At 47.2% G+C, this 25409-nt stretch overlaps 2 protein-coding genes across 2 annotated transcripts in view; one reads left to right on the top strand and one right to left on the bottom strand.

Annotated features, from left to right (window-relative positions):
- LOC135916997 (ornithine decarboxylase-like) overlaps nt 1-25409 on the top strand; it is a 110987-nt gene that overhangs the window by 5622 nt on the left and 79956 nt on the right. The gene's annotated exons all lie outside the window — the stretch shown is intronic.
- LOC135917009 (uncharacterized) overlaps nt 1-25409 on the bottom strand; it is a 45939-nt gene that overhangs the window by 4589 nt on the left and 15941 nt on the right. Inside the window, exons 5-9 of the mRNA XM_070532691.1 lie at nt 20249-20415; nt 17753-17887; nt 9849-10014; nt 8967-9120; nt 7854-7957 (exon numbers count right to left, since the gene is read on the bottom strand). Coding sequence (XP_070388792.1) covers nt 7854-7957; nt 8967-9120; nt 9849-10014; nt 17753-17887; nt 20249-20415 — 726 coding nt within the window. The remainder of the gene's footprint in view (nt 1-7853; nt 7958-8966; nt 9121-9848; nt 10015-17752; nt 17888-20248; nt 20416-25409) is intronic.

Below are 25409 nucleotides of genomic sequence, written 5' to 3'. Positions count from 1 at the left end.
CGTCTCACCCATGGTCTCGCTCTGCCTTGTTGCTGCGCGTTCGGGTGTCATAATTGGGACAGTCAAGGCAAAAGGCTTTTTACCATGCCGCGCCAATTTCAAGCCTGCTGCATCGAGGCGCCTTGGTGAGGCAAGCGTTCATGGGTTGTGACTCTCCGCTGGTGTTTCGCTTTCCCGCACTGCGTACACTGCCCACTTCCGACCTAATCTCAATGAAAATTTTGTGTCCTTTGTCAGCCACCAAGGCACTCGCTCGCTCCAGTCAATTATTTTTGCGGCCAGGAAGCGGTAGCCGCATCATGTGATACAATCTTGCGACAGGTCGCACGATGACGATGCCGTCGCCTGTCGCTGCCGCTTCCGCACCAAGAAACGGGACTGGGCGCAGTAACGCTGTAACAGAGCAGTGTGACAAACAACGGCGAAGAAAGGTATGCACAGGCGCCGACAAAAGTGGTATACTCCACGCAGCGGGAGCCGGAGCAACGGATGGATGGATGGATGTTATGAGCGTCCCCTTTGGAACGGAGCGGTGGGTTGCGCCACCAAGCTCTTGCTACTATACTGCCTAATATTCTACCTAGGTTAAACAATGAAAAAAGACACAAAAAAACACTATGAACTACCACGTCCAAATTTTCTGATCCCCTATTGCGAACTGTGCTTTTGTATGTCTCCGTCTTTTGTCGTTTCCCTACTTTTCTTCCACCAGTCCTCCAGTCGCCTCTTACTAATGTTATTGCAGACATGTTTGCTTTACCACTGCTCTTTCTGAACCCAAGGGCTTCAAGGAGGCCAGTGGTGCCTAAATCGACCGCTGGGTAGATGTCTTCACATACTAATAAAACATGCTCCGTAGTTTCCCTAGCTTTACCACAGCAAGCACATGCTTCTTCTTCCTTCTTATATCTCGCTTTATAGGTGCGTGTTCTAAGGCATCCTGATCCTAGCTTCGAAAAGTAATGAGCTTCCCTTTGAGTCATCATAAATGGTTTCTTTCCCGATTTCGTTTTTTCCTCTTAAGTAGTTACTCATGGCAGGTTTCTTTTCCATTGCCGCCACCCATGAGATTAATTCAGCTTCTCTGATTTTCCGCTTGACCTTTGTTGTTGTGTTGTCCACCCTACAGGCCGCATACTTGCTGGTAAACTTCCTAGTTCTTTTCCTCCACTGTGAATCAATGTTTTTCCTGTACAGATACCTGAACACTCTCCCAGCCCATTTACTTTCTTCCATATTCCTCAGCCGTTCTTCATACTCAATTTTACTGCGAGCTTCCCTCACTTCAAAACTAGTCCAGCCCATATCACCCTGCAGAGCTTCATTTGTAGTCTTCCCGTGAGCGCCCAATGCGAGGCGACCCACTGACCTTTGGTTGCCGTCGAGTCCTGATTGTACCCCTGATTTATAGCAAACAACCGCATTTCCAAAAGTAAGTCCTGGAACCATTACACCTTTCCACATACCTCGGAGGACCTCGTACCTATTGTATCCCCATAGCGCTCTGTGCTTCATTATGGCTGCATTTCTCTTCCCCTTTACTGTTATGGTTTTTTGCTGTGTTTCCATATATCCATTGCCTTCGTTTATCCATATGCCAAGGTATTTATATTCTGTTACCCGAGGTATTTCTTGGCCCTGTATCTCCACTGTCTGTTCACTGTTTTCATTGAATACCATAACACCTGATTTTCTAACACTAAACTTCAAACCTAAATCGTTGCCTTCCTGTCCACAGATATTAGCCAGACGTTGTAAATCAGTTTGCTTGTTAGCTAGCAACACAATGTCGTCCGCATAAAATAAACCTAGGAGTTGCTGCTCTATTACTGTACCCGCCTGTTTGTATGAGAGATTAAACCCGATATTACTTCCTTCTAGCGCCCTCTCCATCCTCACCATGTACATCATAAACAACAGCGGGGATAAAGGGCACCCCTGCCTCAGTACCTTGTTGATATGAACTTTCTCCTCGCTCCTCATCCCTTCCCATTCAACGCAAACGGTATTTTCTAGGTAAATCACTCTCAAAAGCTGTATACAATCGTTACCTAAGCCTTCCCCTTCCAGAATATCCCACAAAATGTTGCAGTCCACGTTGTCGTAAGCTCCTGTAATGTCTAAAAAGGCCACATACAACGGTGTGCTTTCTGCTTTTGATATTTAAATACACTAAGAACAAACAAGTTGTCATCCAAACGCCTACCTATTCTGAAGCCATTCTGAAGTTCTCCCAATATGCCATTATTCTCTGTCCATGCTCGAAGCTTTAATTTGATTGCCTGCATTGCTAGCCTGTATATTACCGATGCAATGGTCAACGGTCTATACGAGTGAATTCTGTCTATACGGTCTATATTGCCTATACGGCAAACTGCATCGCAACGCCATCTGCCGGCAGCATCAGGGATCGAGACAGCCAATGGGTGCCCTTTATTATCTGCTGGCGTGTCGCTTGACTCGTGTCAATGTAGATGGCGTCGCGATGCAGTGTGCCGCTGCTCCGGCTCCCGCTGCGTGGAGTATACCACTTTTGTCGGTGCCTGTACACAGGAAGACAGAGTGGTGATTTCGGAGCTGCTCGATTATGATGGAGCAACGTCCTTTCACCTTGTATTTTCAAACAATCAGGCATGGGTCAGAACACCTCACAGTGGCGCTTAACTACATTTATGAGGTGTGGAGATGCGCAATAAGTGAGGTGCGTAAACTGGAACAGTCGTTGCTGTTCCACAGGTCCGACCACGCTTTCATTGAACTGTTTAGATGGAGCTCAGTCAGACGGAGTGAGCGTCGGCAGCTATGGAACCGCGCTATGGAAAACCAACATAGCTCAGGGAATTGCATCGGAGGTCGCGTATGTACCCACAACGCCTTCTTCATATTGTCCTCTTTGGCGAACCACTTCTGGGCGATGGTCGCCATGGGGACAATTTTCTGCAAACACGGAACCTGAGCGACGCTATGAGCGACAAAGGTTTAGCGGCTTTCAGGTCATCCCGCCGTGTGTCGCCGCGGATTATCATCATATACTGTTAATGCATAAGTCTCAACTAGTCGCAGTAATTGCGGCACCATGCCTGTTTGACGTTATGAAGATTAGAGGTCTAAATTTTCATGATAGCGCAACCATGCTTTCATTCTCCCTCCCTGCTTCTGTATAGAATTTTGATAAACTATTCTGTGACGTTTCTAATGTATCTGGTGTTCTGATGCTTTCATGTGATTTCAATCTAATTCGTTTTTTTTTATGTGCAGTGTCATTTTGAAGAAAATCAGTTTGAGCCACTAATCTTAAACAAGTTCGGAATAAAAAGTTGAAGAAGAATGCGACACCTCGTGTTGCATGAAAATATGGAAACAAGAAGATGTTAAGGAAGGCACGCTCGTTTCGGAGATGTTTCTTTTTGCTCAAGTTGCAGCCACTGAACAGGTCTGTTCGGAACACAAAACTTAAACAGAAAGATCTGGTGCATGGTTGGGGTTTGAGGAGACAATATTTGCAGATTTATTGCAGCATACCTTTACTATAAGTATAACGACATAAAAGATGTTATAGAATGGCATGCTCGTTGAGTGGTATGTTTCTTTTTCTTAAACACCCACTGAACATGTGTGTTCGGAACACAGCACTTATTAAATAGAATGATCTGCTGGTTGGTTAGGATTTGGGGAGACAATCTTTGCAGCTTTCTTGCAACATACTTTTGATGATAAAAAAAGCTTTAGTGGGGTAATTTCTTGGGTGTCACTTAAAGTTTAAGCGTCAAGAATGCAACCTACCAGGGCTGTTATAACAGAATTAACTCGGCAAGCTGGGCGAGTTGGTGACTGAACATGTTCCTATGGGTGGGCAGAGCAGCCCGGACGAAGGACGAGAGGAAGTACACAACACGAGCGCAGACTAACAACTGGTTTATTATTTAAAGCAAGGACTATAATATACAGAAAATGTAAACACGTGTAAAATGACGTTTGCAAGGGTGTTAGCCCTGGCCGCACATTGTAGAGTTTGCTCATGCAAACCCATGTTTGAACAAACGGAAATTCTGTATAAAAATATGAATCAAATTAACCACGAGATTGTAGAGGCCTACTTCATGCATGTGAACTCAGGCGCATGCGTCAGCCAGGCTTCTATCACTCCACAGGATAAAGAAACTGATTTTTTGAATGGAAAGATAGGCCATTCAAAAAATCACCCTTGCAAACGTCATTTTACACGTGTTTACATTTTCTGTATATTATAGTCCCTTGCTTGAAATAAAATACCAGCTGTTAGTCTGCGCTGGTATTGTGTACTTCCTCTCGTCCTTCGTCCGGGTTGCGCTGCCCACCCATAGGAACATGCTGTTATAACAATCTCATATATATGCCTTGTCAAAACGTGATAGAAAGCCCTGCCCTGAAGTAGGCATAGGCATGGTTGTAGCTGTGTGCGGCGGACCTTTATTTCCAATTGGAAGGATTTCTCTTTTAAAAATTCTTTCCGTTTCGAAGTTCAAGCGTTAACTTGGCTGTCTGCAGGTACGTCCAGTTTGTTCAACGCCATGCGCGACGGATACATGTATGAGCTGTGGGGCCGTGTAACGTAAAACTATTCCAATACGTTTTTTATTCCAATCGCCTGACATCAAATTTGCGTAACCGCCGACGCAAGCATCGGGAGGTCACCGACAGGGTTGGCTGAACAGACCAATCAAACGCTCTCATAGCTGATAGGAGGTCATTTTCTTTGCTTTCAGAACGAATAACATTTCCTGCACTGAGCGGCGTGTCTTATCTAATTGGCTCACAAGAGGCGAGGAGCACGCTCAAGTGGAGAGGGATTCGTAGGGTAGAGCCACTGCAGTGAAATCGATAACCGGATGAAGAGTGTGGTGCCGGCGTCTGCGATTGGTCCGCTTTCCCTTACTTTGCTTGCGGTGGCTCGTCGACAATCGCGGCGGCATGCAACGGAAGCTTAAGAATGATGCTAAAACGGATCCTCAGCAAAGAAGAGTTGGCAGAACGAGGTCGTAAACGTGCCTAAAGTGCTCGAAAACGTTACAAGGCCACGCAAGAAGTTTTATTACACGCTTATATCCATGCTCTCCGACAAGTGCGTGTAGCCAGTCCCTGAATAATCGGAGGCAGCCATCTTTTATTCCTTTCGGAACGGGGCAGCGTGCGGCTATTCAGAAGAAAATTCACTTTTGTTCGGCATATTAATGCAACTTTATCGCGTACACGTAACATTGACGAAGTGAGTTTTTTTAGGTTTTGTGACGTCGCGTGAGAGACAGGTGAAGTGGGCGCAGCCCGAAAACTTTTGCCCAACAGCCGAGGGCTAATGGCGAATAGGCTCGAATCAGAACTATTTTTTTGTTTGGTCAAATAATGCATAATCCGTGTGCACACGTTATATCAGATGGAGAGCTAGCCCGGTTTTCGTGACGTCGCGTGAAAGACAGGTGAAATGGCGGTGGTCCGAAAATGTTTTTGACCAATCGCGAAGGGCTGATTGCAGAATTAGAATAGAAAAGTTTGGAATAGTTTTACGTTATAGCGCCCTTTAAGAAACATAACGGTCCTATAGGGTGCAAGAAGGAAACGTGCAGGCAACATAAAGGTCATGCCAATTTTCATACTGCGTATGCTATAAAAAGTTTCATTGTAGCATTTTTCATTCATCTCCTTAATCTTCCTTTTATTCCTAAAACAATCAATCCATTTCTTGGCCAACCCCACATAGTTAGTAGAAGCCATATACTTGAGAGGAAACGCAAACTGCGTTGTAGCGCTGCCTATGCAACAGCTACACGGCGTTCTACCAGGTGTGATAATATGCAATCCAAAATGAGCACGTGTCCACGCTATGTGGCGCACATCTCACATCACGTGACAATTGGCCCGATACGATGCCAAGGATGATGATGTTTTATTGATACCCCCTTCTAAACGGGGTGATGACGAACACTTTCCTACCCTGCTTGATTTTATCAGGTACGCCAAACATGTTTTTCAATCGAGCATTTTTTATCTATGTAATTAACCGTTTCTTCCTCAAGTCAACCCAACCATTTCTTGGCCAACCCTTCATAGTGAGTAGAAACCTTGTGATAGCAGCGACGGACACCAGCAGCGGTGGCGGTGGCGGTGGCTGCGGACAAAATCGCCAACCGAAGCGGTCATAACAGGAAGGCCATTCAACGAGGCAGCGGGAATGGGGATAAAAGCCGTGTCGTTAGCAAAAGAATAAACGTTCAGCAACCTCAAGCAACACACACTGGTTTATAGTAGCTGTAAAACTAATAAAGATGCGTTACTCTCACCATAAATGGCCTTTCCTAATTACAGCGGTAAGTTTCATTCTTGTAGTGCTTTTTCGTAACAAGAGTTATGGTGGGACACCTTCCTCGTTTGAGGCGTCAACATATGTTTTACCCTCATTAGCGACCGGTTTAAGAATACATTTTTCTAGTTCAAGATGCAAAGCAGTTCTGGAATCCTTACGAAGAAAACTAGTTGGAACGTACCCTGCAGATTCTTTCAGCTTCACGAGTAGCACTTTTGGAGCAAGGACACTGTACCTCGAGACACACTGCCAAAGCCTTACAATTTCCCTTCTATATAAGCCGACAACACCACCAAATGCCTCAGAATTATTCCAACGATGCCTCGCCTTTTCATAATCGGCCCGCCACCCAACTCACTCTCTCTTCTACCCGTTGCCCATGCTGCCAAAATATATTTCCGCTTAGTTTCACTTACGCTACAATAAACCAGGGTGTGTTTCTTGTCGTTGCTGCCCTTTGTTCTTTTGTTAATGACACGGATTTTATTCCCATTCCCACAGCCTCGTTCAATGGTCTCCCTTTTCCTATTACCTATATTTAGTGGCCCGAAGGTTCCCTCGCATGGCAAGGTATTTTATCTTCGAGAACAACGGCAAGCTGATGTTGGAGACTTCGTAGTGTTTGCGATATCTATTGTTTATTTATTCACTTTACAGGCGAACAACAAGTAAATATACAGGAAGTGCAATATCGCTCCCACAAGTTCATACCTTGAACAACTCTTATTCTTCATGTTTTTTTGTTGTCACTCACGTCACTAAACGGGTGCTTCGCCGAGGCAAAGGCATGGCACGACAGTGCATGCACTGCCGCAAGTGGTTTGCCATCCTGAACTCCTGCCCCTTATTTGCCCGGATTGTAGCGCTAAAATTACTTTTGTTTTACTAAGCGTGTCTTCAAGCTCATTAAGAAATTTCACTGATATAAGTGCTTCCCATCGTCAAACGAACAAAAAGGTCCCTGGTTTGCCCGAAAGGCGACGCAACGATTGCCATAGCTAATTAGCAGACAGCTATACAAAGTAAAGATAGTTGTTTTACAGGTCCTATAAACACCTAAACATTCGCTTACTAAATTGACAAGCATGGTGACCCGCGCACAGAAGAAAACGTGAACATACCTCGCTCGAAAACGCTGGAGATAGGAAGCACGGGAGAAGCAGCGAACGAATTGGCCTTCGTACTGCCTCACGTTTCATCACGAACTAAGCGGCGAAAACACAGCGTACGCGAATCTATCAGCACTGGCCGCACTTTGTCCCCCACCGCACATCGCCTTCGAAATAGGACTCGCGGTGCCGCGCGCGGCCGGGCAACGCGCAGCAGCCACAGGAGCTGCATCACAATGAACGAAATGTTTTGGCAATTGATGCAACATGAAAAGAGCGCTTATCCATTTGCGTAAAACGTGTTTTGGACAGTGCATTCAAGTGTCTGCAATCATTTAGATTTGCCAGAAACTTACTATCGTCGTGAGCTCACATATCAGTATAAATAAGTGGCATGGCATTCTCACCTGCAGTGGCCAGTATCCCACGTCCAAGAACTCGTAAACATGGCGTGATACGCAGTTGTCTCTGGATTCATTGATGAACACGTCTTGATGGGGTTGGATGATTCCTACGTACAATTTAGTGCTTCAGTGTAAGAGTACCTCACTTTTGAGCATACAGGCATCCCACTTTGAAAAATTGAGATCTGTCTATAAATGGTGTCAAGTACACTTCGGCATACTGATAATTTAGGAATCGTCAATTCACTTACAATTTCGCTGACGAACACAAGACATGAAAGCTAAAGTTATCTCAATACATTTAAGACACCGTTTGCAGAGATTACTGGCACCGTAAGCAGCACCTTCAGATCAGGAGCATAATACCCTTTCTGTGACATATTTGTTCGTTAGGACAAAATCCACCGCCATTTACTGTTGATTAACACAATATACACCTTGAAAGCCTTGTAGTCACATATTTCTGCACTTGGGAGACGGTTTGCTAGGAACTAATTTGGTAAATAAATAATGCAAGATAAAGCTTCGACCTAACCAAAGGATTGCGGCGAATTGTATGGGATGCTACAGCCCTCTTAATCCTCACATGGAAACTATGTTATGATTGGGGTGGAAGTTGAATGGCAATGGCAATAACATCGCCTCCTTTACGCAATTGAGATAATACACATTTCTCGCAAGCAAGGACATTGACAGGAACCTTCAAATTATGCAAGCAGGAGGTCCCGAGATGCACTTGTTGGGGTCCTTCCTTTAAAACTGAGCCATGATGACCACGCCTAAAGCATAAGGCTATCAGGCATCCACGGTGTTGATAACTCGAAAGGCTCTCTTCAACGAACATCTTTTTTTAGGCGTACAAACAACTCTCTTCAACGAAGATATTTTTGCGTGTACAAGCAACTGCTTTAAGCCGCTAATGGCTCGATGAGGGCATGCGAAGTCTGAGGCTGGCTTAGAGCTTTTCTTTTTTTACTTCATTTCTTGAGCTGCGGAGGCACAGCGATAATAAGTGCACCGCCGAATGGTTTCTATTCTGGAGCTGTTTTGCCACGGGAACACTATAACAATCACACCTTGCATTCAAGGGCAATGAACAGTGAGAAACGTACATACCATCCACTACTATATCCCTGCGCCTTTTTCCAATCACCTGAACGACCAGCGCATAGCATGATGTGATGAAAAACTGTCCAGGCTCTGCGATGAGCTTTACGCCACTAGACGCCGGGAAGTGAAGATCCGTCGCCGAACGAATATTCTCGCTCACCTGCATGTAAATAAATGTAATCATCAGGCTCGTCCTTCACGACCAGAGGAATTTCTGCAGTTGGGAAAAATCATGCGGACTACATAAAACTTCCGCCATCTACTCTTAACACCGGCTGAAGTCACGCAAGGTTTGCTTAGAAACACAGTATCGTTTCAAATGTAATAAACATATTATTCAACACTATCTTCTTCCACTGAAGAACATTATTGGCCTATGTTGGATGACAATAAGGAAGGCTCAGACAAAAAGTCTGTGCAAAAGCCAGGCCCTATAGCAACATGAAAGTGCGTGCTGAATGGCTGTTTTTCGCGAATACCACACTGTAAGGTAAACGAACTGGACAAACATGAATGTTTACAGCATATCAACCGTTTGCAGGCTTAGTTTCACGTAAAAGCGAGCAGCGGTTCGATGATTCGGTCAAAGCCCTGGCCCGTTATTTTTTGTCTGCGTTCCTAGTTGCGACAGGTTAGAGAGTAATCAGCTTCACCGCTTTCGTCGTAAACAGAAATTGGAAAGTCAGTAGTTTTACTGGCCATGTCAAACGCGGAGTGCGGCGCGCTAGCCGGGCAGAGAATCTGAATGAAATGTACCAAACTTCCGCGTGTGAACTAAACAAAGGAAAAGCCATGAAAATACAAGAATCATTGATACCATCATCTCACAGCAGCTGGTCACAGCCCAGCAAATGGAACGAATAGAAGCGTGCAGTGAGAAATACCTACCTTAATAAACTTGTCAAGTTTTCTCAGTCCTCCGGGAAAGCCTCCGCCAATGTCAAGTACTGTCATGTAAATCCCCATGCTCTCTGCCAAATCAAATACAGCTTTTGCCTTTTCGATTGTTTTATTGAAGATCTCAGGTAACTCGTAGGCGCTTCCCACGTGAAACCTGCGTGAAAATGTCGAGCTGGCATGTCATTTGAATAAACGGAAAAGAGACAGAGAGAGAGATAAAATTTTATGAACGAAAGGTGGAAATGTCAGCTTGGGTGATGTGACTCTATCCTGCCACTTAGCGCTGGAGAAGGGGTTTGCAGGAACGACACAGATAGGATAGGAAAATGAAGGTGATATGAAGATTATGATAATAGCTACTGCACAGGCTCGTGTACAACGCGCAAGTGTATGGTTCGCGGCACATCCAACATCGCGAAAAGCCTTATATCGGATCGTTACTGTATTGGGCTTCTGTGCTAGAGGCTATCTGTTCAAATCCGGCCACTAGGAAATCTCTTTATTTATTTCAAAGAATCATAGTTTCGTCATATAGCCAAAGCAATGAATGCGGCAGCAATATATTAGGATGTTAGACTAAGTGTAAGGCTTGTAGCTGTAGTGGTAGTCTGGATTGCAGTAAACATAAGCTCACTAAGTAAACAGGCATAGACTCTTGCCGGTTTTGTGGCCTTGTTTGGACCTCATGTTTCCGTACTAGGGCATGCTCACGACAGCCAATATGAGTGTGTCCGCTTTGCACTTTTGAACTGCAGGACTTCATCGGCGTTGTCGCTTAGCCTCGGTATCCTGTTCGCGCAGCGCCACATCTGGGCTCCTCCGGAGCTGAGTTGCAGCGTGCGCCGCACACGATGCAGCACATTGTTTCTGCATCTATATATAGCGTATCACTAGAGCTCCTCGGGCAGCGTTCTGACAACACGTAGGGGCCTGTTTGATAATGTGAGGTGCGCGGTACTTTACTGCAAGAACCTTGCATCGGCAGTTATTATTTCATCCATACTACTATGACTACTACATGTAGGAAAGCGAGGGAACAAGCCGGCAGAGTCTGTATGGCTCCCATAGTCTGCATAGCACTGTTAGAATTCTCTCCAGCAAGCGAAGCTGTCTACGGTCTTAGAATACAGCTTCTTCTGTGCACCAGTTTAAGCGATTGAAATATGAACACGCCTAGACATAGTTCGCCACCTGGCGTTCAGAATCGGACCCAAAGAGAAATCGTACAGTTAATGTGAGCAATGTTTTACAGACAACGCATTACAACTATAGAAATCAGTATCTCTTCTTTCATTCTTTTCTTTTCTCCCCGCCTTCCCACTCGCTCGCTCTTGTCCCCTCGTCTTTGGAACGACGCTCAAGGCGACAGCGCTCATTACCTCTGAGGTCTCTCCCTTTATAACCAACCGCAACCGACAACACCCGCACGTGACGGCACTGCACTAACCCTTTAAAACTAACATGCCCAGGGTGACGAGGCCGCCTTAGACGAAGATAGGTCCTGCTATCGAAACGTTGGTCAGCCTTTCTGAGGCACCTTATCTCTGCTTACAAACTTTATACCACAGTGGGATATCCATCCGCCAGCCCCTTTATTTATTTTTATGTGTAGTTATTCAAGACGGCAAAAATCAAGTGACATGTTCAAATAGCTTATATTGTAATAAAGCGCTCCAAGCATCTCAATGTGCTCTCGTTCCACGTAGAAAATTCTTAAAGGGCCCCTGAAACGGTTCGGACAAATTTTGTAGGCGCGTAGGGTACAGCTTAAGTAGAACATTCGCACCACAATTTAAGTGAAGCGTTACGTATTAATGGAGCTGCAAGCGATTAGAAGTTACCCTCCTCCCTAGCTATGCTTTTCCTCCTCAACTCGCTCGCCGAGCGAGCGGCGCTAAGCTCCGCCTTCACTGGTTCAGCGTCACGATGCGACGTCACATCGCTCACTTCCGGTTGTTTGAGCACGCCCCCTCCCGCGCGAGACCTCTCCGCTAGCCGTTTGGCCGTCGACCGAGAGCTATCGAAGCAGCGTGCGTTGCGAGCATTCTGTCGTAGCGCCGAACGTGTCCGGTACTCCGCTAAAAACAGGCAAGCTGGTCATTTCGGCAAATGACTGGAGGCATAAACTCAAGCTGATGAAGGAACTTTAGCGTAGACGTACGTGAGCAGCCTGATCGGTCTGCACGGTCCAGACACTTGCTGGCGCAGCGCTTAACCAGTCAAACAAAGCGCTAATATTGCTCTAACCAAGTGTAAAGCATTTTAAACATTTATAAATCAACGTGTTGATGATTACACTCCTGCGAAAAATACACACCAGCAGCAAAGAATACACTTCGTTGCTGCTACTGTGTATGGTTGAGCTCTGTGCCACCAGGTGGCTGCACCGTGCAGACCGTTCACATTTGCCCTTCTACTCATCTCGTGGCTCATCCCGGCACAGTCAAGCGGCCAGACCCTGTCCCCTTGCGCTTGCGTTTGCCCTAATACTGGACTCGCGGTTTGCAGGTCGCTAGGTTTGCAGTCCACAAGGCAACAAAGTCGAATCATAGTGCTCGCGAAAAGACTGAGACCGACTCTGACCGCGGAGCTCTCGTCAAAATGGAGTACGTTGTAACACAAGCAGACGACACTTGCTGTGTGCCGGAAGTGCTGAAGTGTACTAAAAAACTATTCTTGTGTATTCTCTTTAAGGAATTTTCTTTTTACAAAAACAAAGTAACTAACATTCCAACTATTACGAGCATCATTTGTTCACCATAAAGTTGGAAAAATTATCGACCACGCGCCCTGGTCAGCCAATCAGATAGCTCGCCCATGTGACGTAATATGGGTTATTTGCATCATATGGGTAGGGGCGGCTTAAAATTCCGCCGAGCAGTGCGCTGCGATCGGCAGCGATGGGTATTTTTAAAACCTTATAATAAATTACACGCTTTACGCAGAGCACTTAGATGCATCAATTAATGATCAGAAGAACCTACTCTAACGACTCAGTACGTTTGTAGAAAATCGCCAAAATCGTTTCAGGGTCCCTTTAAGGATCTTTTATTCCGCCTACGCAGGCATGCGCCCGTGCCGCAACGGTTAGAGCGTGGGGCTACTGTGCTAGGGGTGCTGTGCTAGGATATCTGTGTTCAAATCCTGCCCGTAGGCCATTCTGGTTAGGTGTTATTTATTAGGTACAAACGATATATATACGGAACATCGCCATGACTAGTGGTACCTGGTGCACATACCGATTAGCACACATCAGCTAACTTTTTAAGCTTTACTCTCTCCGGGATCAACCCACGAAATAGGCTGGACATGTGGCGTACGAAAAGGTGGTGGTTACTCACTAAGAAAAGCCGCCTATAAAAGTTAAAATGTAGTGGCTGTTAGCGGAAAATTTTGATTTAGGCTGTCCTTTTTTTTATCAGAGTTGATGAAAACCGCGCATTTTCAGAAAATCAAGCTATCAAGTGACAAGTCTTAACCCAGCAGTGAAGAAGCATATCACAATTCCGTAAACTGAGCCTGCCAATACATGTAAAACAGGCAAAATTGATGTATTATACGTGGCTCTCAATCAGACCACTAACAAACAAATAGGATTCTTACAAAACCATTGCACACTATGTAACAAATTCACGCAAGCATTAATGTATTATTAATGTATCAATGTTGTCCGCTTTAGCCATTCTTAGGGATACAATTTACGCAACTGCGATATCTATTCTTGGTGCCTACTTACGAATTTGTAAACTCTGCGCTTCTTCTTTCTCGAAGTTAGATGTTTTTGAAAATGCTACAAAAAAAAATGGTGAGCCATTCCACTCTGTGTAGCTGGTTGACCAGCGAAGCTGTCTAGCACACGACACAGAGGAGACACAGAAGCTTTAACAAAGGTACGTACTCATTTAACGTCATCATTATATCCATTCGCGCGAACACAGGACCGCCGCCCCACGTAGTCGGAGGAAAGTAGACACGCGTGATGTTTTGACGGCGCTGCCACACAGGAGAACGGAAGGAAAGTAGATACGCAAGAGCTTGAAACGCCGACAAAGAGAGGGCAGTGCTAACGTAGAGGTACCCAACGCAGGTCAAAATGTTCTTATCTATTCTTATCAGCAAGACGTGTGATAAGGGTTCTATTTGGACCTAAGATAGTAAACTTACTAGAGAGTTTTAGGATTGGGGACCCAAGACTGTGTATGGATCCCCAAGACACGTTGCCTAGCCGCTCTTGGGCTTAGAGGGGCCGCAGAGTTTGAGAATTGCTTCAAACGCAGTCAGCGTTGGGTTGAGCGCTTAGGACGCCGCATTGGATAAAAAAAGCCATTTGAAAGCAAAAAAGAAAGAAAAGTTTTTATTACAAGTGAAAACAGAATGCACTTTTGAGCAAAAATGGCAAACAATAAGGCGGAATAAATGTGATACTGTGCTCCTACTACGAGCTGAGTGTGCTGTTCTATGACCCATGACGGCTTGAGGATCCACGCTAGTTTTCCGCTTTTGAGTCTTGTGTCAACGCGAACGCAAGAACCCACACTAACTTGAATTGTGCGCATGCGCACTTGCGGCCTGCAATTTACTTGGGTCCCCAACTCTAAAACTCTCTATTTTTCCATGTTGGCAGAGTGCCTGTAGTCTTTCTTGCTGCGCGCGTGTAGCCTCTGCCTTTCGGGGGTATGAGCCACTGCATTTTTCTTTGCTCGCGGGGGTATAAGCCATCGCTGCTGATGATAGGGGCCTATTTTGAGCTTGTTCTTTATTGAAACGTACGCTGTTCTGTATGTTGTATGCGTGAATCCAATTAATGTACGCACCGTTCGCTTGACTTTGCTGAGTGCTTGTAGCCTCTGCATTGCGAAGAGAATGAGCCACTCCATTTTTTCTTGTTTGAGGGGGTGTGATCAATTGCCGAGGAAATTTTTGTTGATGCACACAAGAAATACATGGAACCCTAGCCATATAGAGCTTCGATGTAAAAAAAAAAATATGCGCATCCTACACACTGTGGGAATTGCTGCAAGTTGTAAGCGAAGCTTTCTCTGTTGTTTGAATCGGTTGACGATAATTTGTGGTTACGTTTACAGGGAATGTTTAAGTGCTTAAGCCTTCAGTGCAATACGAGAGCACCGAGTTAAAGTCGAACGTTACCTTCCGTGCACCGCTTGTGCTTGTGTACGTAGTACACATAATACACAACAAGACGCGTTTGTTCGACGTGTTTTTGTGCGCCATTTTTATAGCTTGCGAGAGGATTAGCATTGTCATTGCCTCACACGTCTCAGCGCATGGGGGCAAAAGTGTTGGTGGCAGAAACATTAATTAAATTATGAGGTATTGCGCAACACGCCGTACCTTGAATATAAATTTATCCAGTTTTCCAGCAACTGCTGCCGTCTGCAGCAGTAGTGTTTGCTTGCTTTCTTTGGTCACCTTTTCTCTCTCCCATGCTTCCCGGCCCCCATTTATGCCAGTTGCCAAGAGGGAATAGTGGCAAGGGTGTTATTCACTCGTTGTGTGATTGCGTCACCTCATTCTCTGCCTCATCTCCCTACTTCCTCTCTACCATTCTTACGAACTTCTGTTAGACTGCTGCGCGTTAGTATAAAGGTGAGCGCTGCCACTTCTGCAGTGCTTTTGCGTAGGGCTCACGGATTATGGGAGCAGCCAATAGGGCATTGGCGAGGCGCACAGGGACTTCCAGAGCGCATTGTGGCAACGCAGTGGAAAGGTCCGAACAAGTTTCTCGCGTCGCCTTTCCTCTCTGTCGCGATCCTGCCTCTGATCTACCTCCGACGCTGTATGAAAGACAAGAACCACTTCAGCAACAGCAGCAGCAGCAGCACTGGAAAAGTTGAACGAAGAGACAAAGCAAGCTTCGCTTTTAAATTCCGGGCCTAAGTTAAAATGTCGCTTCCAGCAGCAAGCTGAATATAACTTTCTCTCTCAAATGCAACAAATTTAGTCAAAATCGGCTCAGTGCTTATAGAAAAAAAAAGCCTTCCAGCGTTTTACGTGTATTTGCATAGGCGGCATTGGAGCAGTTCCCAAGCTAAAGTTTCGATCCTCTTCCGGTAGTCCTTGCAGGCACTGCAATGACTTCGCTAGCCTTGACCATATGTTCTGGCGTTGCCCCTCGTTGCGAGGCACGGAACACATCAATGGGGACAAGTGGTTCTCCGCTATCAAGAGCCCCGATGGCGGGGCGAGACTATGGGCTGTCCAGAGGGCCCACGATGCGGTGGTCGGGTATGGCCTGACTGTCCTAACGTGTGAGCGGCCCGCAGTGCGCTGAGTCGCGTACCTCAGGACCTTCATTAAAGTTTTACATCCACCCATCTTAACCACCTCCTGCTGGAAGGGTGTAACTGAAGTAAGTGGGCTCTTGTTTTGATCTTTATTTTGCTGACGACGCAAACGCTTCCTCCTCTTGCGCAAGGATGCTGCCGTACCTTTGTGTATCAAACTGCTCGTGCTCAAGCTTTGCGGTACTGCGCATTCTTTTATCTTATGACAATAGTTGCCTAATGGGGGCCATCGTAATCCGAACATTTTGTCTCCTCAATCACACTCAAACATTCGTTATGGCTGCCTGTGCAACGCAGGCAGGCCGCCTGGCTCGTGAAAACGGCGCTAACAAGTCTCAACTTTAAACACTTGCGACACTGCAGCGCTCGAATCACGCAAGAGTGTACCGGGTGCCTCACATAGCCCAACTTGAAGTGAACAGATAGGGTATCTGCCTTGAAAAGCAGCTTAGCGAGTATTTAGCGGCAAACGCGATGGAAATCAATTATCTTGATTGAATAAGAAAGCAGCTCCCGCGACTCTTTGGCTAATGTGAATGATGATCTCAGCGATGTCTTCTGCCGTAATCTGATTATCATGCATAATGAACGCTCGTACTTGTAGCTGCCCTAGAATGCGAACAGGGAGGCGCACGCTCATTGGTGTAATGAGTGGACACTGGACACCGCTCCCCACAGCTGCTCCTGCCCACGAACTGCAATCATGCTTCGACCAGAAAAGGTGAGCGTTGCTTCTACTTCATGCGCCAGAACAGCCAGAAACAGGCAGCACTACCATTATCTAACGAAAGAAGAGAAGCGAGGACGTTTATCTCGCAAACGCACAAATACACAGCCACAGTAATAACAACAATACCCCTTAAGACAGTTCCGGCTAAACTTTTGGGTGTGGGGGGGGGGAGGAAGGGGTGACTCCCGTCGATGCCTCAATTGTTACGATGTTCTTCATGGTACTCCACCAGACTTCATTTCTCTCATCAGGTGGCACTTTTTTCAAGGTAGGCATTCAGGATCTGCGTGTGTACACATTTCCAATACTTGGAGTTGTCGAGAGGCACATTGCCAATAGTTTGAGTCGGAGGATGCTGTCCTTCGGAGACTTGCTCACTCATGTCTTAAGTCAACCTGCGGTGTTTCCTCAGCAACAATTTGCCTTACACGATGCCGAGCTCGCTGTCGGAGTCCATGGGCTCGCTCCGGCAGTAGCAGAAGCACAGAGATGGTTCTAGCATGACGTGCAAAGTCGAACACTACAGTATAGGAGCCGAAGTGCGAAAAGAAGAGCTCGACGCCCGAGGTTGCGTGCCCTACGTTGCCACCTATAGGACGGCTCCTTTTGCGGAAAGCTTCATTAGGCCACTGTTATGACTACAGCTATCGCAGCAAGGCTACCCGCAGCGCTCGCAGGGGTCGCAATCGCAGAAATGGTGCAGGTTCTGCCTCACAGAATGACCAAGGAATGACCGCGTGTCATTATTTTACGATTACAGATGCAAACATATTCTGATACAGCTTATAAGCACAAATAAAGAAACTCACATATTCATGTTGTCGAAGTATGATGACACCCTAAAAAACAATACTTACGACACACCGACGACATTGCACTCTCTCGCCCGGGCTTCTTTCAGAATTCGCTTTGCATCATAGATTGAGCACCCAAATTTATTGTTGAACTTATGGATTAATCCCTCCTCGGCAGCAAGGATTCTGAGCAGCAGCCTGTAGGACAAGAGAAACGTGCTTTGTGTCACTTGAAAGCTACTGCACCCAGTATTTGCAGGAATCTGACAACTGAAGTGGCTTAATGTTCTAAATGACAAATTAAGAAGTGAACTCATAGAAAAAGGCAATTTCAGACCATTAAAGACGATTACTGCGCAGTTAGAAAAAGCAATTTACAAGTGAGTGTTAAATTATGAGGCTGATAGGTGTTGCATCTATGCGAAATCCGGTATACAAAAATAGAGAAGTCGTTTCTAAAGTTCATTCACTAAATATAAAGACATTATCTAGCAAATTAGCTCGGGTGAACTCCCTATACCACTTACTCTCGCTAAGTGCTGTCATCTACACCAGCGACGTTGTGACAGCGAAGTTGTATGTGACTAGGATACCGGGATTTCTTCATCTCCGTCAATGCACAATTCAAGCAATCACTGCGGAAGGCGCGCATCACGTGCGCCGCTGGGTTTCTGCAGCCCCACTAGGTGGCGTTAGACTCCGCGCATCCGCGGTAGCAACGGCGCAGCTTTGCGGGGGAAAGAAAAGAAAGGAACCAAGAATCTCTGCTTCGCGTATAGCGTTTCCTGGTAAAGATTGCGGTTGGGTAACCTGCAATGTTAAGGTAGCGGCAGCTGTAGCGTACTAAGCAGGAAGTTACATTACTACACTTTCATATGTAAAAGAACACTACTATTAAATGACTTCACTTGTGTTGTAACAGCGCTATGTAATTGTCACGCACAGTTAGGACTCCGGAAGTGCCGGGTAAACACGGTGAGCGGAGACGAGAACAGCAATGTCAATGCGCACAACGGCGTCGTCTTCAGGCTAAGCAGGACGCAGTGGTTCCTGGTCAAAGCAAGCCACGCACAATTAGGACGCCTGAAGAGAAACACGAATACGATGAAAGATGAACGGTACAGCAACGCCAATATGAACAATGGCGTCGTGCTAACGCTCGACATTTAAAAGCTACGTCCCATTGGTCTATCGGATCAGGTGATGTCTGCAGTGTCTCTGGTCAACCACCTTCACAGCGTGGATTGGAGCCCAAATTTTTTTTAATATGTCACAGCCTCATTACATTTACCACGCCGCAACAAATCCGGGAGTGTGCTGATCATCGGTTTGCGAAGGCATATTTCATTTTATTAAAGACGAATCTGTGCAAGTGCTTTCCCATGCAAATGAACTTCAGTTATTCCAGTGACAAGTACTATAGGTTTATCGAGAGCCGATGGAAAATAATACATAATCACTGTGATTGTTATGATCAAGTTTCCAGTGCATGCAGAAGCTCATTGGTCATTGCTATTCTTGACAATTCGATGTAACCGGCCGGATACACTTAAACGTTGGATGCTGCATGAGTCAGCCCCTCGACGGAAAGGACGGAGGAGCGAGGTTGAGGTGGGCTTTGCTTAGAGGTTGGCATCCACATTCCTGTAGAATTTTCGTTACATGAAATAAACTTTGTATACACAGCCCTATCCTTGACGCTGGCGCTTCCCATCGGTCATTCTTCTTTTTTTCAGAATAAAAAGATTTCGGCGCGAATATCTAACAAAGCGACGGATACGCAATCTGGTGCCAGGAACGCCATATGCTGTTGCGGTAGACCAACGACCATCAAAGCGACAATTTCCCTAATCCCCCACCATAACTCCCTCGCCACCGAAGCGCTATACTTAAACAGATTGGATAAATAGAAACGATTGTTTACAGCTACTTGTTTGAATGATCATAGGACCGTTGCACCAGCATTTGACGTTCGTATAGCACACGTCAGCGTTTTCTCTCTATATTGCCTTGCCGCGTTTCAATGCTTTCATTCTACAAAAATGAAACAATGCCAAAAGCCAGCGTCAAGCTTAGGTTTGTATTCACAAAGCTATTTCGCATACAGCCATTTCTTCATTGTGGAGTGTACTGAGCCCACTATTCGTGAAAGCGATACACGGGATATTAAGACGACCACTTTCGCAGCAACCATTCGCAAATAGAATACTTACAAAGTGGCTTCACTCACAGGGCCCAGTGTAGCTGAGCCTCAGATCATCCATTAACGGCAATTTCGTGCCACTGCATAGCGTCTTTTTTGTTGTGCGTGCATGCATGCATGCGTGCTTGCGTGCGTGCGTGCGTGCGTGCGTGTGCGTGCGTGTGTGTGCGTGCGTGTGTGTGCGTGTGTGTGTGTGCGTGTGTGTGCGTGTGTGTGTGTGCGTGTGTGTGGGGGGGGTGTGAGTGTGTGTGTGTGTGTGTGTGTGTGTGTGTGTGTGTGTGTGTGTGTGTGTGTGTGTGTGTGTGTGTGTGTCGTGCGACGCTAGATGAGTTCGTTTAGCGCACCTATTCACTCACCTCGTGTTTTTGCCTTCCACTTTAGAGAGCTCTTCCACTGAATCAAATGCCATGAGGGTGACGTTATGTTTGAGAGCGAATTCAATGTCCCTCGAGCCCTTCACAGCGTTGGCAAGCACTATGCGAGCTGGAGAAACACCCATGTTCACAACAGTGCTGATTTCAGGCTGAAATAGATTAAAAGGCGACAGGAAAAGATAACCTTACTTAAGATAACTACCTCAGGGCAAGAAAACAAGCTTCCTACACAGCATGAACAACATATACCGATTGCGCCAATGCATAAACATAATATTGCCCCATTAAATACACATATGGGGATTTCCACGTTCCGGAATATTCACGTAAATTTTACAGTAAGCACAAGTTTTCTGAGTACATAAACGTCATGACGACTTGAGAGTTTACAGGCAGGCTCTATTCACAGAATCGTTCGTGTTGTCTTTGAGTTGCTGGGATTCTGAATGAGATGAATAATACTAACCCAAATATTGCTGTCTCAAAACCTTTCTCTGTCGCTTAAAACTTCTACATTAATGGAAAATTTACTGACATCTGCCTATAGATTGTGGCAATGTCATGTAGTGCTAGAAAGAATATTATATTTTTTTTTATTCGAAGCTTGGTTTGCCTACCGTACTGGGTTTCGGGTGCCCGCTACTGATGTGTACTGCTGCGTTGGTTCGCATCTTGAACAATATATTGCTAGATATGTATAACAAGGTTCTTTTTGCACTGAATGCAGAACTAACAAAAAGCTACTATGTAACTCCTGTACGCTGGCCGGCGGTGCAGTGATAGTAAGCGCACCTCTGTTGTGCGCATTAAAACAGAAATACCTGCCTAAAAGCCGAACATGCATTGTCGGCTAAAGGTGTCTCTAAAGCACACCGGTCTCAAAAGTGAATAGCGCGTCATGCTCAACGGATTCTTCGATTTACTTGATTTTTTTTTATTTAGCCATTTGGTATGTGCCACTGTGTATGTGCCCATATTTGGCCAATCCTCCAGAGAGGGACAGACAGACAGACAAAGAACTTTATTAATGGTCCTGAGGAACCGGCGTTAGGGTACCTCCCTTTTCAGGGAGTCCCCGTAGCCGTCGCGGGCCGCACCCACGTCGGGGTCGGAAGATCGTGGTCCTCCGCCCTGTCGCAGGCCCTCTGGACAGCCCGTAGTTGCTCTGAGAGGTCGCCGCTCTTAAGGGCTGCCTCCCAGTCGGTTAGAGCGGTTAGCGATGAGCTGCGTAACGCAGGGCATTGCCAGAGCATATGGGACAAGGAGCAGTACGCCTCCCCACAGTCTGGACAGTGGGGTTCTACATTAGGCGCGAAGTGACTGAATCTGCCCCTGGAGGGAAATGACCCCGTTTGAAGCATGCGAAACGCCGACGATTGTGGTCTATTAAGTTTAGGGTGTGGTAGCGGAAAGGCCCGCCGAGCAAGTTGATAATGTGTCAAGATTTCGTGGAAGGTGAGAAGCGAATCCCTGTACAGCCCTAAGTCGCCGCCCGTGAGTCCACCTGAACCGCCGCGGTGTGTAAGACCTCGCGCACAGTCATGGGCCAACTCATTGGCGTTAACAAGCTCAGAGTGTACATTGATTCCCATATGGGCCGGGAACCATTTTATGCTATGAAAACCAGCAGCCCCCTCGCTGCCGAGGATGGCCGCCGCCTCCTTTGAGATCGAGCCGGAGGCGAAAGCTCGGGCTGCCGATCTGGAGTCTGTAAAGATATTGGAACGTAGAGGGTCCTTCAGTGCTATAGCTATAGCAACCTGCTCGGCTACTGTTGAAGAAACCTTCCGCACGGATGCTGAATTAATGAGAGTGCCTTTACAGTCAACCGAAACTACGGCATAGTGATCAGAGCACTCGTACTGGGCGGCATCAACGAAACATGCCAGATTCGGAGTGGCAGCAGCCGCTTTTAACAGGGAACGAGCCCTGGCTACCCGGCGCCCTACATTGTATTGAGGGTGGACGTTACGTGGCATGGGATCTACCTTGAACGTATCTCGGACCATGGGTGATAGGGTCACGTTGCGCTCCGTGATTTCCTGGTGACCGCATCCAACGGATTCGAGGATGCGTCTCCCCGCTCGCGATGATGATAGTCGAATTATTTGAGCCACTCGTTGGGCCTCGATTACCTCTGATAGGGTGTTGTGCATGCCTAGTTGCATGAGACGCGCGGTGCTGGTAGTGAGTGGTAAACCCAGCACGCGCTTGATGCTTTTGCGCATGAGGGCGTCGATTTTGGCCTCATCCCCTTTAGACCAGCGCAACGCGGAGGCTACATAGTTAACGTGGCTCATCAGAAACGCGTGGTAGAGTCTGAGTAGATTGCTCTCGCTTAAACCCCCTCTGCGGTTCGAGACCCTGAGGATAAGCCGAAGCATATTCTCCGTCTTCGAAGTAATGCGGGCTATAGTCTGTGAGTTGCCCCCGCGAGATTCCAGCAAGAGTCCGAGGACCCTGATGGTATCCACTCTGTGAATTTGTTGTCCGTCCTTCGTATAGAGGGCTATGGGAATTTGATCTAAGGGTGTGGAGCACCTAACCCCCCGTCGGGTGGGCCTATACAATAGAAGTTCGGACTTGGTTGGTGACAGACTCAGGCCCGTGTCTAGTAGGAAGTGTTCTGTGATGTCGAGCGCCTCTTGGAGCGCACTCTCAACTGCAGCGTCAGACCCTCCCAAGCACCACACGGTAATATCATCCGCGTAGAGGGCGTGACCCGTTCCTCTTACTGTGGCCGGTCTGTCCGAGAGGCCCTTCATGGCGATGTTAAACAGTAGGGGAGAGATGACCGCCCCTTGCGGGGTGCCTCTCGCTCCCAATGTAAATTCCTTCGATTTGATTTGCCCTATTTTGACAGTGGCCTTGCGATCCCTGAGGAAGGAGCTAACGTACGCATGGAATCGTGGCCCCAGGCCCAGATCTGAGATGGCGTCTAGTACGAACCGGTGCGAGATGTTATCAAAAGCCTTGGACAAGTCTAGAGCAAGGATGCCCCGAGTGTCTCTAGTGTCGACATCAATGATTTGCCTCTTTATAAGTAACATGACGTCCTGTGTGGAGAGTGCCGGCCGAAAGCCGACCATGTTGTGAGGGAATAACTCATTATTTTCTATATGCCTAGATATACGGTTGTGAATGACATGTTCGGCCACCTTACCCACGCAGGACGTGAGCGAGATGGGCCGCATGTTCTCCGGCGCAAGAGGTTTGCCTGGTTTCGGGATGAGTACCACTGAGGCTGTCTTCCAGGAGTCGGGGACTAGGCCCGTTTCCCAAATTTTATTGACCTCCCCGGTGAGCAGCGCAACTGATTGTTCGTCCAAGTTTCGGAGGAGCTTATTGGAGATGCCATCCGGGCCCGGCGCAGAGCGACCGTTGAGCGTTTGCAGCACCTCCCAGATTTCGGATTCCGTGAAGGGGGCGTCGAGCTCCCCCACCGCTCCCCCCCCGATAACAAGGATAATCCCTGTCACCGGAGTGGCCCAGCGGAAGATACTTTTCGGCCAACTCTTGCAAGAGGACGTGTTCAAATACGCCCGCCGCCTTTTGATTATGAACTATGCGATCGATGGCTAGTCTCTGATTGCTTTTGGTTTGCGAGTCGTCGAGTAAGTGTTTGAGCAGGTTCCATTTGTCCCCCGTTCTCATCTGCCCATCAACCGAGGAGCACACTTCATTCCATTGTTGTTTGGACAGTTCGATAGAATGAGTTTCAATTGTACGATTGAGCTCCGCAATTTTCTTACGAAGCCGGCGGTGGAGTCTGTGCGTTCTCCAGCGGTGCAGGATGGAGTTTTTGGCTTCTAGGAGGTGTGCAAGGCGCGCGTCCATACGATCTACCTTTAGGTCGGTCTTAACCACCTTGGTCGCAGCTTGTACGTCCTTCTGTAGTCTTGTGAACAGACTATCGAGATTATCGTAGTCGGTCTGGTCCGCCTTCCGTATTTTCCGGAAGGCATCCCAATCCGTCACTTTAAATTCCCTGGTAAGGGCTGTGCTAATCATTAGGGTAATCTCCACAATGAAGTGGTCGCTGCCCAGGTTCTCTTGCAAATTTTGCCATCCTGCTCCGGGGGCGTTCTTGACGAACGCCAGGTCCGGAGTGGTGTCTCGGACTACCGACGTGCCGGTTCGCGTCGGGTATTGAGCATCCGTAATCAATTCCAGTGAGCAGTCAGCAACTGCCTGGACAAGGAGATTGCCCTTGGTGGATTGGCGGGGGTATCCCCAGGCATTGTGGGGGGCATTGAAGTCACCCGCTATCACTATGGGGGCTCCCTTGCTCAGGGCCACCGCCTTTGTCATGATCGTGGCGAATGCCTGCCGTTGATCCGACGGCGAGCTGTATATGTTTAAAAGGAAGACACTGCTCTTAAGCCAATTGTTAGGGATAATTTCGACCATAATGATTTCCGCCCTAGTTCTGCCAATTTGTAATTTGTGTACTTGAAAGGAGCACTTCCGTGCGACCAAGGTTGCTAAACCCCGCTTTCCTTCCTCCCGTATCGATACAACCCGGTATCCCGGGAAGGTGGGCGCGTCATCGAGAGTTTCTTGTAAAAGAATTACGTGCGGTTTGACCGCCTGTGCGGAAATGAATTGCTGCAGCGGAGCTTTGCGCCGTTGGAAACTGGCACAGTTCCACTGCCACACAACCAACTTATTGGGATTGACCGCCATGGTGATTGCCTTGGATTGGCCATTCCACCGTCTTGTTGACGGGGACGGCGCTTGCGGGTAAAGGTGCCCGACGGGGCTCCCTCGAAGGCTGTCTAGCCGTAGCTAACGCGGCATGTGCACTTTCCGGGGACGCCATCCTTTTAAGGAGGACAGTCACGCTTTCAGCGAGCTGCTGAATGGCCCGCTGCATGCTTTCTAAGTCCTTGTTATTGGACTCGGTCTCCATAGAGTCAGCGTCCCCCTCTGGGGGCGCGGCCCTACGTTTACCCGAGCGCGCCTGTGGCTCCCCTGAGGGGGGCACCAGTTGCTTCTCGACTTGCGAGGGGTACGACTTACGGAAAGACTCAAAGTCGGCCCTCATCTGCTGCATTTCTGCTTTGAGTCGAGCGTTCTCTTGCATGAGTTGAGCGACTCTGGGATCGACCTTATGCTCCGGCAATGCTACCTGCGTTACCTT

This window comes from Dermacentor albipictus, chromosome 1, assembly GCF_038994185.2.
Source record: "Dermacentor albipictus isolate Rhodes 1998 colony chromosome 1, USDA_Dalb.pri_finalv2, whole genome shotgun sequence".
Taxonomy (NCBI): Eukaryota; Metazoa; Arthropoda; class Arachnida; order Ixodida; family Ixodidae; genus Dermacentor; species Dermacentor albipictus.
This window is presented reverse-complemented; position numbering and strand designations above follow the sequence as displayed.